Source organism: Eptatretus burgeri, chromosome 7, assembly GCF_056783735.1.
Source record: "Eptatretus burgeri isolate ZD-2024b chromosome 7, Ebu_testis_v1, whole genome shotgun sequence".
NCBI classification, from domain to species: domain Eukaryota; kingdom Metazoa; phylum Chordata; class Myxini; order Myxiniformes; family Myxinidae; genus Eptatretus; species Eptatretus burgeri.
In genome coordinates this window covers 63,754,960-63,773,727 of record NC_140967.1, presented here as the reverse complement: position 1 = coordinate 63,773,727, position 18,768 = coordinate 63,754,960, and the positions used below count along the sequence as shown (strand labels likewise).

Here is an 18,768-nt window from a genome sequence, read left to right as displayed (position 1 = left end):
AGCATTGAAGAAGAGGATGGACAAGTGTGTGAGACTGGATGGAAACTATTTTGAAGGGGACAAGCTGTGATTTCAATATATTTTTTGGAATTATAATTTCTGTGAAGTCAGTCCCGTTACTTTTTAGACGGACATTGTATGTACGTATATGTATATGCAGGCCCGGCGCTACCAGAAGGCCAACTAGGCAGCCGCCGAGGGTGCAGACCTCAAAGGGGTGCATTACTGACCTTTCAGGGTCACCGTTTTATGCAAATTATTATTTTAAAAAAACATGATAAAAGGAAAAAAATTATATTTCATTGTTCATTCATAACCAGTTTATTGTTTTCAACACAAACAATACTGTTTATTTCTTTATCTATCTATTCTTCTTTCTTTAACTATTGTATTCCTTCATTCTCAGCTTGGTGACAGAATTTGTAAAGGAAAAGGCACGCAAAGTGAGATTTTGATGTGAAATTTGATGTCAAAAAAAAAATTGAAACTTTTATGAGACGTTTATAACTCTGTTTGTCTGTTTTTTGTTTGTTTCTCTGTCTGACTGTTAGCAAAATATTGTGGTAAAATAAATTCAGCAGTTTCATGTTTTGTGCTTTTTATTTTTTTCTGCAAAACATCTGTTTTTAAAAATCGAAGTTGACAATTTTTGGGGGGGATGCAAGTCACTGGCCTTGCCGAGGGCACAAAATAGTCTGGCGCCAGCCCTGTGTATATGTATATGTATATGTATATATGTATATTTGTATAGAAATATATATATATATATATATATATGTATATATATATATGTATATATATATGTATATATATATATATATATATATGTATATATATATATGTATATATATATGTATATATATATATATATATATATATATATGTTCATACTACTCACCTCTGGCATGTTGTCTGACTGGTGCAGAACTGAACTGTCTGGTTTGCCTTCATCATTACCAGGATTACAATTATATTTATTCACGGTTCGTAAACCAAGTATGTGATGACATTATTTATCGTTCACCTTGTATGGAGTGAGTGGAATGGTTATCATTCACTGCAGATCACTTTATCCTACTCCCCAACCCTACCCCTCCAAGCTGATATATGCCAAAATGTATTCTTCTCATTTGCATAAAAATTATATGCATAATGTACAAAGCCTTCTCCTTCTTTGTTTGCAGTACATGGCTGTGGGTAGTGTTAGTTGTGCCGCTGATGAAATGCTCCCTACAAATTAAGGCAAGAATTTTGGAATTTGACTCCATGATTGGCACCGTGAGATCGTTATTATTATCCACTAACAATGCCAGCGAATGGGATGGACAGTTTAACGCCAATCAAAGGGATGGCATTGATGCCTCGCCCTGCAAGTGAAACATGAGCATGACTGGTTTTCTAGTTCCACTGAGACTTAAACCTGTGCTAGACAACTCGTAGGCAATTGAGCATGCCTCTAGACCTTCTATGGCATTCTTCCAGCCCTAATGTACTAAGTATCCACAGCTGACATACATCTTTTCCTTGTGGTGCTGCAAATCATTTACTCATGTCACACTGTGCAGACAGTTGCCAGTTGCCAGTCCTGCATTGGCCCATTTACATGTTGACACTGCTGACCAAATGAACGTACTAGCCATTAAAACACAGCTGAAATTTTGTGTTAACAGAGGACCAGTGGTGAATCATTTGAGAAGCTCTTTTGCTCCTCTTCCCTCCATTCATATTGCATCACAATTTCTCTTTCTCTTCATCTTATTTATCACTTTCCTGCTTGCTCGCCCATAATTCACTTTCACATCTTCACCCACAAATGCTTTGTGCAAGATCTCTCTAAGGATTGATGATGCCTTTGGATGATTTTTTTTTCTCCTGTCTGAATGTACTCTTCCTTAAGAGTTTGTCAGTTAAAAGCCAGATGCTGTGGTATTTGTAAGCATTTGTAAATGCCTGTAAATTATCGATTAAAATTGATGGTTCCATCTTATAACTTTCATGTAGCACGGATCGGTAAATTGTAATATTAACTGCTTTATGTAATGAGCTAATTTTGACTGGAGATGGCTCTATTGTACTGTGAACTGCCTGGTGAGATCCGTGAAGGTGCTGGAACGTTCTCAAATGAAACTTCAAGAATAGACAAGAATTACATTTGCTGGAATATACGGGATTGTTCTGTGATACTAGATAATCCCGTGAAAGGGAGATGTAGAGAGACGGGTGACATGTGACGAGACGTGTGTTTCCATTGTCCCGTGCTCAATTTAACTCCGATGAGTGAATGAGGTGTTAATGTCCAGAGTGGTTGTTAACGTATGGAGCCGATTATAATCAGGTTGATTAAAACTCATTAAGATTGTATATCGAGAAAGAATTCCTTTGAGTTCTTCAATCATCCTGGATGAGCCAGCATATGAGAAAGAGAACAATGCTACAAGACTCGATGGTTCGACAGCCTCGGAGGACGAGGTGAACACACGTGAGTTGAGCCGGCAGAACAGAGACACGGGGCAGAAACAACGCGGGAATCAGAGTTGCATGTCATGGTGAACTTTCCTCATTTGACTTTGCATCTGTTTATTTGAAATACAAGTTTCAAAAATGTGACGCTGTTGATGTGGTAACCGTCACCTCACTCAGAAGTCACAGACACCAACTGACAAAGATCTATTTGATTGGTAGCAGATCTGCACGATCGTTCATACTCGTGAAGCGCAAACCTCAAATTGCAGTCGTTAGAGAATGGGCTGGGTTCAGCACCACGAACAACATATGTACACTTATAGGAAGGAAACCCCAAGGTGCGCATGTACCACCCCCCCCCCCCCGACAGATTTGTTAATTTACTCATCATGTTCATGAGATGCAGAGGCGATAAACCACATTTATATTTGCTGGTCTTTCTTCTTTCTGCTTTTTATTTTTCTTCTTCTGTCTTTACTTGTTTTCTAAGTTTTCTAATTTTTTTGTTTTACCTTTTAGCTTTCTTTCAACTTTGACCATTGCTTCTTTCTATCCTCACGAGTAAAAGTTTGTGCTGTCATCTCACAAACCAAACATTCATGGCATCCTTTAGCCTTGAGTGAAAGGGCTTTTTTCCCATTCTCCTACCCCACCCCACTCCACAATACCGCAATAGGTTCACATTCACAATTTCATCCTCTTGATGAAGTCTTGAATGCTTAAACAGCAAATCGTAATACCGGCTGTGGAGACCTTTCTTCAATCTCCATTTTTTTCCTTTATTTCCATTCTGAGCTCCACTTAACTCTATTTCTCTAAGATGATAAGAATGATGTGGTTGACATTATAACCTTGTTCTGAAATGAAGCCAGAAGTTTTGAGGATTTTGGCTAAATGCATACTGACGTGCTGGTGTTGTTTATGCAATATTTTTTGCTGTAGACCTTTGATGTGAATGTCACATTTATATTCAAAGGCCTGCACTTTTTGTTCTCGCACTGGCATCCTTGTGGTGACAAGTCAGTCGTTGCCTGTAAAGTGATGTTTAACTTGATCATGGTGTTCTGTATTAGGAATGTGCAATGCAGAAGCAAAATCTCAACTGTTTCTTTTGACGAACACAACCTTTTGTAGAAAAGGAATGTTATGAATGCTGAAAATGGTGTTTGCATCTCAAGTCGCATGAACTTTTGATTTCTGGATTAAAATATTTCTCCATTTGGAACATCACTCTCTAAAGTCTAAACTCTAAAGTATTTGCTACAACACATTATTTGCTTTAACATACGTTGTCTTTCATTTGCTGCATCTGCATCATTCTGACAACGAACATCCTTTCACAGTTCTATTCATTGAATGTTATACCTCTTCGCCTTTTCTCATACCTGATTCTCATGTTACATTAGTCCTAACCCATTATTCCATCTTACTAGATCAATTTACATCCCTATCTGTTTGAATCACTTGGATCTCATATTTATCGACATCACACTTCTGACTCACTTGGCAGGCATTTCAACAAGAAGCATAGTTTTCAAAGTTTTTCCAGATGAACTCAGAAAGAGGAAGGTGGATTAGTGTCACAAACTATTCGTTTTTCAATTGTGGTTTCTGCTTGTGAAGCTAACCTAATGCCATCAGTTTATATTGGACCAGTACAAGGAAGCCATCGTTTTTTGTGGCTGCCAGGTATGGCCATTCTTGTAATGCAGTGGCAGTCACACCTTCAAGCTTGTTTCTGAGACGCCAAGCCACGCCTAAAATACATGCTGAGTCTTCCCCTTGCTCTGGCCTCATTTTCAGAGAGAGAGAGAACAAGCGAGTGAGAGTAAAACAGACTGCAAGATAGAGTGAGATAGAGAAGTAAATTGTGAGTCAGATAAGTGTCGCTCTTTCAATATGGATATCATATTGAGCTTGCTTCCTGTCGTTCAACCATCCTCTGCACTCCATGTCACTTGATGACCACTTTCAGAAGTAGTGTGGGAAAGATAACTGTGTTGTAACATTCGGTGGTTAACAACTTTGCAGATGAACTCAGAGACTGGAACATCCGTATATTTGTATGAAACGATGGGCTTATTGCAAGCGAGCAGTGCGTTTTTCACTTCGATTTGGCTTAGCATATCTAGGCTTCCAGGTGTTTCCTGGCTTTGCCACCTTGGTTTATATTTATGGAAGACCTATCATGGCACATCATCAGCTTTGAAGGACTCTTGTGATGGAAAGGTGAGATATCTTTGCTTGTTTTTTGGCAGTCGGGTGTGACTGGGAATCAGAAAGTAATACATTTGTATGTATATATATATATATATATATATATATATATATATATATATATATATATATATATATATATATATATGTATATATATATATATATATATATGTATGTATATATATATATATATGTATGTATATATATATATATATATGTATGTATATATATATATATATATGTATGTATATATATATATATATATATATATATATATATATATATATATATATATATATATATATATATATATATATATGCCATTGTCATTGTCTCTCGCTGGCTTTGTTCCTTATGCACAGTCATCTTTTAAGTTACAAACTCCAAACTCGGGGTACAAATACAACTTTGTGTGGAGGGTAACCAAGGCTATGTGGCCTCGGCCTCACGTGAGGGTGTTGGGTTGGGGGAGGCATAAATTCTCAATGTAAATGTGTACCGTGTATTGCCACCTGGTGGTGGTGGCAGAGGGTATTACAATTTCTTTCCTTACTGGGCAACGCTAAGGTCAAAGCACTCTGCACGGGTAAATTTGTCCTCCTTCTCTTCTCTCCCGCAACCCAAAATGGAGGAGCCTATCAAAGCCTGTCATTCTGTGTGAGATAATTCTAGCGGGAAGGGACATCAGGACGGATGGAGGGCAAAGGGAGTGTGGAGGGTGGGGGGTGGGGAAGAGATGGACATGAGGACGGGAACGGGGAGGGGGGGAGAGGGGTTAAAGCACTCTATGCACGAGTAAATTTGTCTTCCTTTCCTTCTCCGTCTCACCCAAAATGGAGTGGCCTGTCAAAGTGGGAAAAATAATAACCAGAGGGAGCCGGGGACATCGTATGAGGAAAACATTTCCAGCAGCAAGGGATGTGCGACCGGTGTGAGGGGGGTGGGAGAGGAGGTGGAAGCTATACACTACGAACTCAGGGTACAGATACAACTTTGCGAGGGAAGTAACAGGATATGTGGCTGTAGCTTCAATGACTGTTTTGAATCCGTAAACCGATGCCACAGTGACCAATATCACAATTTTTGGCAAACAGGATGACTAATTGTTCCGGCAGCGAAGTGACGGGTAGTCTCTGCCAGTGTATATGTGTATATATATATATATATATATATATATATATATATATATATATATATATATATATATATATATATATATATATATATATATATATATATATATATCTTGATACTCATATTAAATGCAAGTAGTGTTAATTTCACAGCAATGAACCCTAGCTCGGGAATTATCCAAACTACCAGTGCACAATCGCCTCTTAATTTCAATAAATGTCAAGCATTTTTTTTTGTTATGAGCTAAAAACAGATGGAACTGCCAGATTTACGTCCATATGTGAGGAATATTCGGCCTCCTCATGCAGCACTCTACTGTTGCAGAATCTCAGCTTTTGATTAAGTCCAAACCTGCCCATGATCAAAACTTGAGGAGGCAGCTCAATGGTGATCATGTGTCTTCTGAGTTATCCTGTCATCCCCCGGTTTTATGTTAACTCGCTAAGATATTACCTCCACATGTGTTGGATTACTTCAAGCAGGAGCTTTTATTAATTTTCACGGTGATTGAATAGTCATTGCTTGGTGTTGGCTTAATTGTTTGGATGGTGGGATTGGGATCTTATGATCCTGAGTTCAAATCCCACTCAGCTGTTAAATTGACACCAGGTGGGGTTGACTCTACCTGTTATCCTTCTGAGGTTGGCAAAACGAGTGCCATCTTGCTGGTATCTTGTGTCGGAGTGGTCACCCGTCCAGGATTGTGCCCAATAGCCAAGGAGACTGCTTACACAGCACCAATGCTCTGCACAGAGTATGGTCCTGATGGATGGATGGAATAGTCAAAGTAGAAGAGCTTCCATACAAGACAAGGAAAATGGAGATATTAGAGTGTTTTTACATGAATAAGAAAAACACGAGTATATATATTTTACACAAGTAGAATGGCACTCGTAGAGTGCATACCTCCACCAGGCTGAACAGATTAGGTCTTGTTTCTCACTGATAGGCCGGATCTGCATCCGGACCTGAAAAAAAAATCAAATCGACTTGTTCTTGCAACACACCCAACCTGTCCACCAAGTTTCGTCCGAGTCAATCCATAACATTTTGAGATATCGTGCTCACAGCCAGAGCCAAATAAACGGGTGAATGCATAACCTCCATCCACCTTCAGTGGCAGGGGTAAATATTTGACGATTTCTCATGAAATCTGATAATCTAATCATATCTCATGAGATATTTTGTGAGAAATGTTCAAATCAACACAGTATCTTGGATGTGAACCTGAGATCCTAGCAACATGAACTGGTATTGCTCAAGGAAAGGCCAGCCGAGTTTTCGTGTGTGACTCAAAGATCATACGCGACAAATCATTCACACCCTGTTACCTTGTGAATGTTAAGGTAAAGGTGGTGAGTGATGTTTTGAGCTCCATTCCATTCCAAACCTTTGTTCAATGTTATCATTACCCATTGCAATACTTGACAGCAGAATTACTGTTTTCTCAAAACACATGAGTTAGTGGGTCATCAAAACAGATGACTTTGACCTTTCAACCTCAATAGTCTCAGCCATTCTTCCCTTCCCAGCTCCAGGTCACAAACATACACTTACTAAACCGCTCCTTGTAAACATTCTTCATTCTATTAATTCCAATGGCTAACTAACTCCCACTCACCGTTTTCTTACACCTGTAGACTCTCCTCTCTCGTTCAGGTAAAACCAGCTCTTCCTTCCAGTTCTTGAAAGCTTGTGTTTATTACCATCTCCGTCTCCCATACACACCGACAATCTCACGCTGACTTTCTTCAACTCGACATCCAATGCATTTCTCTTTCCATATGAACCATAAACAGGACATGAAGCTTGTTTCGAACATTTGCTTTAGATCTTCAATAGGCAACGATAGAGGAGCATCATATCTAGGACAAGGACAACATTAGCAGACACCAATGTATTACAAGGAAATGAGTAAACATATATATCCATCGATTGGGACCGTACTCAATGCAGAGCATTGGTGCTGCCGAAGCAGTCTCCTGTGCTGTTGGGCACAATCCAGGATGGGTCGTCACTCCGACACCGGATACCAGCAAGCTGGCAGTCATTTTGCCGACCTCGGAAGGATGACAGGCAGAGTCAACCCCACCTGGTAGTAATTCAACAGAAATTTGGATTTTAACTCATGATCCTCAGATCCCAAGCCCAGCACCCTAACCATAGAGCCTGGTGTTGGCTCAGTGGTTAGGGTGGCGGCTTGGGATCCTAGGGTCCTGAGTTCAAGCCCCGTTGACCACGGAATAAATACACAAGGGGGATGACTCTGCCTGTCATCCTTCCGAGATCGGCCAAATGAGTACCAGTTCCAGTGTGTGTATTGGTAGAGGGGCACAGCATCAGCGACACAGTCGCGCTTCAAGAAAGTGATAGCTACCCGGGCAGCAAAGCTGCCATATGACCACTACCACCCTAACCATGAAGCCAACACCAGACACACACACACACATGTATGTATGTATATATATATATATATATATATATATATATATATATATATATATATATATATATATATATATATATATATATATACATATATTTGTGTGTATATGTATATATATATATATATATATATATATATATATATATATATATATATATATATATATATATATATATATATATATATATATATTGGGTCACCGAAATAGGTGACCTTTTATTGTCTAATTCTGTCTGTTTGTTTGGATGTTTGTTCGTTTGGCATCAGCATAATTGGTAGTAAACGTGGGCCGATTTTGACCAAACTCGGGTGGTAGGTACATCTTATGACCTCGTGCTTTGGAAATTGTGATGGTTGCTCGGGACGCTTTGGTTCCCAAGCAAAAACCGAAAAACCTTCAAAATCGGTACCGTTCACGCAAAATCAATTCCGAAAGCCATCATCCCACGTATGGTTATGAAATTTGGCAAGAATGATCTACAGGTGATGCTCTATCAAATATATTCCGGTTTTTGTGATATATGGAATACTTTACCCGCAGCACCCCCTACAATTAGGGTATGCACGAAAATTGGCGAAAATTGAAGGCCCCCTAGCGACCAGGTGAGTGCATTGATACGAATGAAACTTTGCAGGTTCATGGGACTCAATGAGTACTACAACTTTGCCTCAAGACATATTGACCAATATTGCTTAGGTTAGGGGTCAAAGTTCAATTAGTGCAAAAATCGATAATATGCGAGAGCTGGAGGTGCCTTTGCGCCAAATGCTACTCCTCCTTGGGTTATGGTCGTATGGGCATGAAAATTCACACCAATTGTCTGGAATACATTGTGCACAAACGATGAAGCTGGATTTTCGATTTAGATCTTTGTTCACCCACAGCACCCCCTCGAACTTTGGGGATTTCCGATTTCAAACCGCATTTTTGGTGCTTTTCATTCAAATGGATACCGAGTAGTTATCAGTAGATGGAACTGGATGAGATTTGATATGCATAATCTTAAGGTGATTCCCTATCCACTATGTGACATCCATTTTGCTCTATATCTTATAGTTTCCATGCTCGGCGACCCATCGCCGCCTACCTGCTTGTATATATGTGTGTTTGTGTGTGTGTATATAATATATATATATATATATATATATATATATATATATATATATATATATATATATATATATTGTTGCGGAAATGGCCCTTAGTGTGTTATTAAATATAGGATTAGCCAAGATCCCCCATTAAATGCATGTTTAGCCAGGTTGTTCGGTAAATGGGCGTTACATGTGTGTCGGGAGGTGTAGGAGGCATGTTCATTGATCGTCCAGTGGTGGTGTACGGAGAGGTTCTTCTTCTCCGTTCCCCTCTCCGAACGAGTCGGAGGAGCAATCGGCTTCGAGGCGAGCGAGCGCCGGGAAGGCAACAGAGAAACGACGAGTGTCGAGTCGGGTAATCGGCAGTAGGAGAAACTGCATGAGGGTTTTTGCGATCGCTTTTCATAAAGAGCGAGCCAAAAGAAAGGCAAGGAAGTGACTGGATGAGGTCAGTCTGCCTTCTCCTGGAGAGAAACGACGAGTGGGAGTCGCGATCGGCTGTGTAAGGGGTGGCTGTGTCTGTCTGCGATCTGCTTCGTGAAAGAGGCAAGAGAGGCTGCTGGAGTCGAGTCTGTGATCTGCTTCGTGAAAGAGGCCGGAGGAGCTGCTTGAAGGGAGTCGGCGATTGACTTTTATGAGGAGGTCCTCGACACGTTTGTCGATCCGCCTGCGGAGCCCAACACCCCGATTTGGCCTTGTCTGGTGAACAGGCCAGGCCTGGATTTGGATGTTGGACCTTGTGAAGGGCCAGCTGGAGCACACGTGGACCTTCCGCTCTGGTACCGTCGACCTTATGGAGCTGAACACGCTGAGGCTGCGTGCGTGGGCGGTGCGACAAAAGGAGGACGACGCCGCCATTTTGCCACGCGGTGTGTTTGAGCTTGGGTGTTCGAATCTGTGGACATCGGCTTGTCACGAGCCCCATTCGGGCCTTTGACACTTTTCCTCTTGTCCATGAAGCATCACCAAGTACTCCTTGTCTTGTCTGCATGTTGTCTAAGGTTTATCTCGCTAGGGTCCCCTTCAAAACCCGTAATCCGTTGCTCCCTAGTTAAGAATGGGTTATAGATTGATTATAACATTGTCGTGCATGCTTGCTTGTGTTGTGTTCCCTGATGTGTCCCCAACAAATCTGGCTGATTGGTATGAAGTTGCCGCTTTGGGCTTATTCGTGCCGTGCTGAGAAACAATTCGCTCGATTGGTATATAAAACCAAAATGGTTACAGACTGGCAGAATTCGCTCGGTCTCTGACAAAACCAGTCTGTAACCGGGGTCTATTCTCCCAGCTGGCAAGGCACAGGTGTATTTTGGTATCGTGATCTGAGGCACGTAACCCAGGAATTGTACTGAACCAGTCGGCGTTATAACCCCGGAGATGGTGGTGCTTTCAAGTGATGTCCAGATCCTTAACACTAAGGTCAAGAGTCGGGTGCAAATCCCACCAGCACTAATCTATAACATTATATATATATATATATATATATATATATATATATATATATATATATATATATATATATATATATGTGTGTTTGTGTGTGTGTGTGCATCAAACATATATGTATATATACATATATATATATATATATATATGTATATATGCATATATATATATATATATATATATATATATATATATATATATATATATATATATATATATATATAGTGTTGTGGTTACCAGATTCGCAAACCACCATTCAGGTCCCTTAGGTGAGGTATCTCGGTAAGTGCATGTGTAGTTAGGCCCGAACCCGTTGTCTAGTGGGAATACATGTCATTTATGCGAGCTGCGACTCTTCAGGATAGCCGTTTTTCTTTTACTATCTTTATTTTGGACCAACCGCCATGATCACAACCACAACATCAACCACCGACCACAACCACCGCTTCACCACAACCGCCACGACCTTCACATCACACCTCGCAACCGTAGCATCGCCACCGTTCTTGCCCCGCTGTGGGTACCGGTGTTGGACTCATGCAGAACGCGCGTCGAACAGCGTGTACAAAATCACGGATTTTGTGCTTCAAAAACGGATCAAAAACGACACACGCCCACTTTTTGCCGTCCAATCGGTGAGCGAGGGGCGAATTGGCCCCGCCCCCAGGGCGATCGATATATGCAAATTTGTGGATCAAAAAGCCTTCACGCCCACTTTTTCTCGGGCCAATGGGGAGCGAGGTGAAAGGTCAAAGGGAGGGGGTCAAAGGCGAAGTTACGGGGGGATAAAAGGACGGTGTTCGTCAGTCAGAAGGGAGTCGCAAACGAGAACGAGAACGAGAACGAGAACGAGAAGGAGAACGAGAACGGGAAGGAGTCAGCAGGACGAGAACGAGAAGGAGAACGAGAACGAGAAGGAGTCAGCAGGACGAGAACGAGAAAGAGAACGAGAACGAGAAGGAGTCGGAACGGAGGGGACGAGTGTGGAAGTCTGGAGCCCGAAGCCTGCAGTGGCTGGAGAAGCTGAAGAGAGTCGGACGAGGGGGTGCTCGCGTCGGTGCCAGGAGCTGCACGCCCGAGGGAGGCCGGCAGCGCGACCTGGCCGAGGTGGAGACGCACACCAGGGATAATAAAGATCCTCTATACCCCGAGCATCAGCAACCCCCTCCTGTTTCCCCCCGCGCTGAGATAGTGCGACCAAGGGGGCCCCGTTCCCACCCCCTGCCAGGCACTGTCCACGAGGCCCGCGGGTTGCGGGGCCATCGCCGCTCCGCGTCTCATCACCAGACGGGTAGGCCCGACCCGGTCTCGGCCTCAGGCCTGCCTCATTCTTGGGGATGTTCTTTTCCTTGGTTTTGGGTATGTGTTGTCGGCGCCGTCTGTGAAGTAGAATTGTATAAGTGTTGCCGTGTGCTCGGTAGTCGGTATTAGCTCTGCACTGTGTTTTCACTTTTATATTTGCTTTTTGTGTAAATGGAAGTGTGTTTTCTTTTTTTTGTGTGCATTTGGTGGAATTGAATTTGTGTGCTTCCCGTGTGCCGCGAATAAATGTGCTTTATTGTTGAACTGTTCTCCCGCTTCGCTTCGTCTTTTCCCCCATTGAACCCTCATCTTGCTTCACGTAAAGGGTTGGTAGTGGGCTGAGTACGCCCGATAATTAATCGAACCGTCGAGGTCGACGATAACACCGCTCGGTTATTCTGATAGTACGGAACGGGTCGCTTAAGTGGCCCGTGTCCGAAGTCGACCTGCGGCGAGGTGCGATCGCCCGGTCTACCCCCCGCGTGGGTACTTAGGTAGTTCGAATTTGGCGAGCAACCCTATCCCACGCGGGGGCTGATTGGCTCGATCGCGGTGAGACCGAAAGGTCCACCCGTGACTGGTTCCCGGCGTTAGTCCGAGAGGGTCACGACTGGATTGTCCGTCCGGTGGGCGACGTGCCGCGATTCGAGTTACGTGGCCGTCGCACGCCGGCGGGCGCGAAATCCGCAACACTGGTGTCAGGTCGTGCGATACAAATTCATCGCCCTCCTCGCGGCACTGGTATCGGAGAACAGGAAAACGGGCTCTCCTGTCTCCGGCTAAATTCACGGGAATCGGTCCAGGGGTGAGAGAAGCGACCCCCGATTCCCTCCAAATTACGAGCGAGCGAAATTAACCCTTCACGAGAAGCAAGATGGCGTCTCAAGGCGAGCGGGAGCCGGGGGTATTAGAAATGTATATGTGTAATAATGTAGAGTCCATGGTCCAGGATGGAATCCCCGAGCAGGAAATGTTGATTGTGCAGGAACACGGACTCGCCCAACTGAACCCAGGGCCCGAGGTGGGTGCGGCAGCGGCCGCGGTGTATGACACCTCCCCCCCCCCTCTCCACCAAGACCCTTCCCCAACCCTTGCCGAAACGGCTCAGCTGAGTGCATCCAACATGGCCCAGCTATGCGCCATGCTGGCGGCAATGAACAAACAAATGAATGAAGTGAAAACGACGATGGATACAAATACAAATGAAATGAAAAACGAAATGAAAGGCATGAACGAAAAGATGGATACAAATACAAATGAAGTGAAAACGACGATGGATGCGAATACACAACAAATAAACGAAAAGATGGATACAAAAATGAACGGAATGGAAACAAACATGAAGGAGGAAATGAAAAAGCTGCGGGGTGAGACGCAGAACATGGGCCGAAGCCTGCAGGCGGGCATGAAGGCCGTGACCGGGGAGATAAAAATGGCGACTCCACGTGTGGGAGCAAACGAGCTGGGTGGGGGTGCAACGGCTGACAGGCCCGCGGTGGAGGCGGGTGAAAAAATAATTCGTGGAACGTGTTGGGCGAGGGTCGTGACGATGACCGAAAGGGAAAAATTAAATGGGGAGACCAAAACGTGTGAGACGAGACACGAGGTGACGACAACAGAAATAATAGTTGAGACAAGGGAGGTAAAGGGTGAAGAGTTGGCAGAGACACGGGAGATGGGAACGATAGAGGGAAGACTACACGATGAAGACGGGGTAAGTGACGCGCACGCACACACGGAGGTAGTGGAGGACAATGGGGTTGAGCTCGCGGAGCGTGTTGGGACCCGGTGCGAGCACCTGGATGGCCTCCTCCAGGAACGAGGGGAGGGAGTATGCCCCCTTGAGGCGAGTCACGACCAGGTGAGTTCGGTCGTGCTTTGCGAGGTTGAGGGGACGAGTGCTGTGGACGGGTGCACGGAGAGCTTGGGGGTGTAGAGGCCCCGGAGACCCTTGTGGGGACACAAATCCCCAGTGTGGTTGTCCCTGTGTGTGTGGTGCAAGGTGTGAGTGCGGCACCGTGTGTGGAAGCGACCCCGTGTGTGAGTGGTGTGGTGGCGATGGTGCCAGAGTGCGTGCTTCCCAGCACGCCGGGTGTGGATGGGGCACCGTGTGTGAGTGAGGCCGTGTGTGTGAGTGAAACGGCCAGTATGAGTGAGGCACCACGTGTGAGTGGTGTGGTGGCGATGGTGCCGGAGTACGTGCTTCCCAGCACGCCGTGTGTGGATGAGGCACGGAGTGTGAGTGAGGCACCGCGGGTTAGTGCCCCCGCGTGTGTGGGTGAGGCACCGTGTGTGGAAGAGACCGCGTGTGTGAGTGTCGCCGTGTGTATGAGTGAGGTACCGCGGGTGAGTGCCCCCGCGTGTGTGGATGAGGCACGGTGTGAGAGTAGTGAGGAACGCGTGAGTGAACGGCCGTGTGCAAGGTCGCTGTGTGCAAGGGAGACCGTGTGTGTGAGAGAGCGGTATGTGAGGGAGATGTCGGTTGGCATGCGGGAGCACGCAGCCGCATCTCCCGGTGTGAATGTGATGGTGTGGACTGTGTGCGTCGTAACACGCAGGTGTGCGTGGGTGGAATGGAGACGACGACGGCGACAGAGGAGAGAAAGCCGAGTAGCGGCTGTAGTTGTTTCGAGGACCGTGCCGGGTTCACCCAGCAGTGAGCACGCGGTTCGTGCTGTGCAACGCACGAGACCACCACGTGCTCGCTTGCGGGAGTGAAGTCCCGGTCCGGAAACGCACGCGGTGGATTTGCCGATCCCGCGGACGGACAAAGTTTAGGCAGGTAAATGGATTTGGACCGGACGGGTTCTCCACGCGATCGTGTGTGTTCAGCTCCAACGGGCAAAGCACATGTGTTCGCGTGGGAAACCCCTCGAGACGTGGGGCTTGTGTTTTTTTTTTTGCGCACGGTGACATCATGGCTGCACGTGTGGTTGGAATCCGGCAGGAGGGGTATCTCTGCCGGATGGTCCCGTCCAAGGAGGGACGAGGAACACGTGCAGCTGCATGACGTCACGGGCAGTTGCAAGGTGCAAAGAGCGCGAGTTGCCGCGCAGGTGCTGCGCATGGAAAAAATAAAAATAAAAAAAAGCAAGCCTCACTTTCGGGTGTACAGGATTCCTGGGCAAAGGGTGAAAGACCCCCTTAACCCGGGGCACAGGATGGAAACTAGTTAGGGGGAAGGGTTAGCTTAGCTAGACCGACTTCATGGGGCAGGGGTAAGTCCTCATGGAGTCCGTGGAATGGATTAGTTAGAGGGATTGTAGCGAGATTTAGGTTGGGAAATAAAATGGGATTACATTTGAGACAGTGACAGGCAGTGAATGTGTAGAGGGGACGTAGCTTAGCTACGTAGTGTTAAAAGGAACGTGCTGTAGTTTAAGGGACGACGTGGGAGCACGAGTTAGTTAGGGGATGTAGTTAGGAGGATGGCAGAGTTCAGCGGTGTGTGTGTTGAAGAGTTGAAGAGTTGTTGGTGAGTGAAGTGGAAGCATGTGCTTGGTGAGTGAGTGAGGCCAGCGGGTCTGTGTGTATGGAGTGAATGGGGAATGCATGGTGCGATGAGTGATTGGGGGGAGGAATGACTCCCGCCCAAGGGACCCCGGGGTCAGAGTAAAGTGAGTTAGCTGGGTTAGTCAAATTGAAAAATGGAGGTCGTTTTGTTGTTGGTGGGAAAGTAGGCTCGAGACCCATTTGGAGGGGTGCAGGAGCCCTGTTGACGGGCTTGGGAGCGTGGCTGCGAAAGGTGAGTATCGCTGAGTGGGTACCCCGGGCACCAGGCTAGTCGGCCGCGGTAGGCCATGGGCCCATGGGGGGCCGGGATAGAGTAGTGGGCACGGGTGCGCCTGCTTGGTGCGGGGGCCCGGGGCGCCATTAGCCGCGTGGGCAGTGTTGGGGGCACGGGTGACCCTCGGAAAGGGGCCCGGGAGGCCGGCCTGCCACGTGTGCGTTTCAGGGGAGGTGCCATGGGGGGCACTCCCCGGTGTTAGGGAGCTGGTAGGCTCGGAGGCAGTGTAGTGCCCGGGGGTGCCATAGCGGGAGATTCGGCAGAGGGTCGTGCCTGCCAAAGGGAGCCACGTGTCCCAGCCAGGAGACCGTGTGAGGGCACGGAGAGAAAATTGGGGGGCGAGGCCCGAAATTGTAAGGACACCAACACAGGCGACGGGAATCTGGGTTTATAGAACCAATAGTTTAAGCAAGAGGCGCTTGTTGAAAGCCCCGGGGTAGTTTAACAGTTAAATGGTTAGGGTAGATTAGGAGATGTACCCCTCCGCACCATCCATCCCCTCGCTCTCGTTGTGGGCCGCTGGACCCACTTTGGGTAAGATCGCCGAACTCTGGGGAGGCCATTCTGAGGCTTCGTTGGGCCTCGACACAGGACGTTAGCTCTCCCTTGTTCCTCTCCGGGAAGGGAACGTAGGGGTTGGGAGTAGGCTAGGTGACAGTATAGGTTAGCCGAACAAGGACGATAAAGGGGGTTAGGGGACGATTTATAGTGGGGGAGTAAAAATAAAAACAACAAAAAAAAAAATAAGTTGGGGCTAAATTGGGGTTTGACAAATTAAGGGAGTGGGTATGTACAGTGACAGGCAAAGGCGATAGGTTGGGAGGGAGACAGGTAGGTAGGTCCGAGCCCGCCCTCCAAGTGGCCAGCACCACCGCACTCCCTCCACCAACCTCCACTGAACGACAAGAGCTGGCCAACTTCATCGGCTGGCCGTGTTTTGCTTCAAGGCGGAGGCCGGCCAACTTCATCGGCAGCTGTTGTTTTGCTGCAAGGCCTATGCCATCTGCTGGCCGTGTTTGCTTCAAGGCCTGTGCCGGCCAGTTCATCTGCCCGCTATGTTTGCCTGCAGCGGCCTTCTTCTGCGGGCTGTGTTTGCCTGCTCACCTTTGCCATGCCATGCCATGCCCACTGCCCACGTTCACCAGCCCCGTTCAATTTTTGCTTTGCCCCCCCTGTTCGTTTCCATGTGCGCCAGGATCAGAAAGCAACAGTTTGCAAGCTGCGAGAACTGCCCTGTTGGCGGCTACAACACGGGCCTGCAGTGGCGGCCCGTGCACCGTGTTTGTGTCCATCCATCCACTCGTTGTGCTCATTCCGTGTGCCACTTGAGCTGGCACGGAGACTACGTTTGTGCGGCCCATGCACCGTTGTGGTTCACTGCGTTCAGTTCAAAAGGGAAGGCCTTGGACTGCGTGTGAGCAGCCAGCCACGTTCCCTGTCACCTGCATTGTTTGAGCCAGAGACTGCATGCGGGCAGCCTGGCTCCCTGCTAACTGCTTTCTTTTTGCAGAGTTCAATGATCCTGGGCCATGGTTTAGTGTAAAATTTGTAAGTTAAGGTAAGATGTACTGTAAATATGAGTGCGCCCCCGGCATGTATGTCTTAGCGCCGGCAATTTTATTTAAGTCGTCCGTATGAGTGAGTTTGTTTAGATAGTTACGCAGCCCTCAGGTTATTTATTTTGGGGACACGAATACCATGAATGTCACACTCAGGGATCCGTAGGTAAAATGTACTAGGGGAAAACTACACATGATGGCACACGAAAATTTGACGACTCGGGACGAGTCTGTAAAAAGGGAAGGGGGTAGTGTTGTGGTTACCAGATTCGCAAACCACCATTCAGGTCCCTTAGGTGAGGTATCTCGGTAAGTGCATGTGTAGTTAGGCCCGAACCCGTTGTCTAGTGGGAATACATGTCATTTATGCGAGCTGCGACTCTTCAGGATAGCCGTTTTTCTTTTACTATCTTTATTTTGGACCAACCGCCATGATCACAACCACAACATCAACCACCGACCACAACCACCGCTTCACCACAACCGCCACGACCTTCACATCACACCTCGCAACCGTAGCATCGCCACCGTTCTTGCCCCGCTGTGGGTACCGGTGTTGGACTCATGCAGAACGCGCGTCGAACAGCGTGTACAAAATCACGGATTTTGTGCTTCAAAAACGGATCAAAAACGACACACGCCCACTTTTTGCCGTCCAATCGGTGAGCGAGGGGCGAATTGGCCCCGCCCCCAGGGCGATCGATATATGCAAATTTGTGGATCAAAAAGCCTTCACGCCCACTTTTTCTCGGGCCAATGGGGAGCGAGGTGAAAGGTCAAAGGCGAAGTTACGGGGGGGATAAAAGGACGGTGTTCGTCAGTCAGAAGGGAGTCGCAAACGAGAACGAGAAGGAGAACGAGAACGGGAAGGAGTCAGCAGGACGAGAACGAGAAGGAGAACGAGAACGAGAAGGAGTCAGCAGGACGAGAACGAGAAAGAGAACGAGAACGAGAAGGAGTCGGAACGGAGGGGACGAGTGTGGAAGTCTGGAGCCCGAAGCCTGCAGTGGCTGGAGAAGCTGAAGAGAGTCGGACGAGGGGGTGCTCGCGTCGGTGCCAGGAGCTGCACGCCCGAGGGAGGCCGGCAGCGCGACCTGGCCGAGGTGGAGACGCACACCAGGGATAATAAAGATCCTCTATACCCCGAGCATCAGCAACCCCCTCCTGTTTCCCCCCGCGCTGAGATAGTGCGACCAAGGGGGCCCGTTCCCACCCCCTGCCAGGCACTGTCCACGAGGCCCGCGGGTTGCGGGGCCATCGCCGCTCCGCGTCTCATCACCAGACGGGTAGGCCCGACCCGGTCTCGGCCTCAGGCCTG

The 18,768-nt window shown here is 46.7% G+C and overlaps 2 protein-coding genes across 4 annotated transcripts in view; one reads left to right on the top strand and one right to left on the bottom strand.

The window, feature by feature from the left end:
• Positions 1-7,132, bottom strand: part of LOC147023415 (uncharacterized) — a 29,066-nt gene extending 21,934 nt beyond the window's left edge. Inside the window, exons 1-2 of the mRNA XM_085888819.1 lie at positions 6,722-7,132; positions 6,441-6,577 (exon numbers count right to left, since the gene is read on the bottom strand). Of these exons, the coding sequence (XP_085744945.1) occupies positions 6,441-6,577; positions 6,722-6,777 (193 nt within the window). The 5' untranslated portion in view covers positions 6,778-7,132. The remainder of the gene's footprint in view (positions 1-6,440; positions 6,578-6,721) is intronic.
• Positions 4,180-18,768, top strand: part of ARHGEF4 (Rho guanine nucleotide exchange factor 4) — a 105,644-nt gene continuing 91,055 nt past the window's right edge. The window contains exon 1 of one of the 3 annotated variants that reach the window (XM_085888816.1): positions 4,180-4,692. In XM_085888816.1, coding sequence (XP_085744942.1) covers positions 4,495-4,692 — 198 coding nt within the window. In that variant the 5' untranslated portion in view covers positions 4,180-4,494. The remainder of the gene's footprint in view (positions 4,693-18,768) is intronic. The other 2 variants (XM_085888817.1, XM_085888814.1) reach the window with 2 other exon arrangements.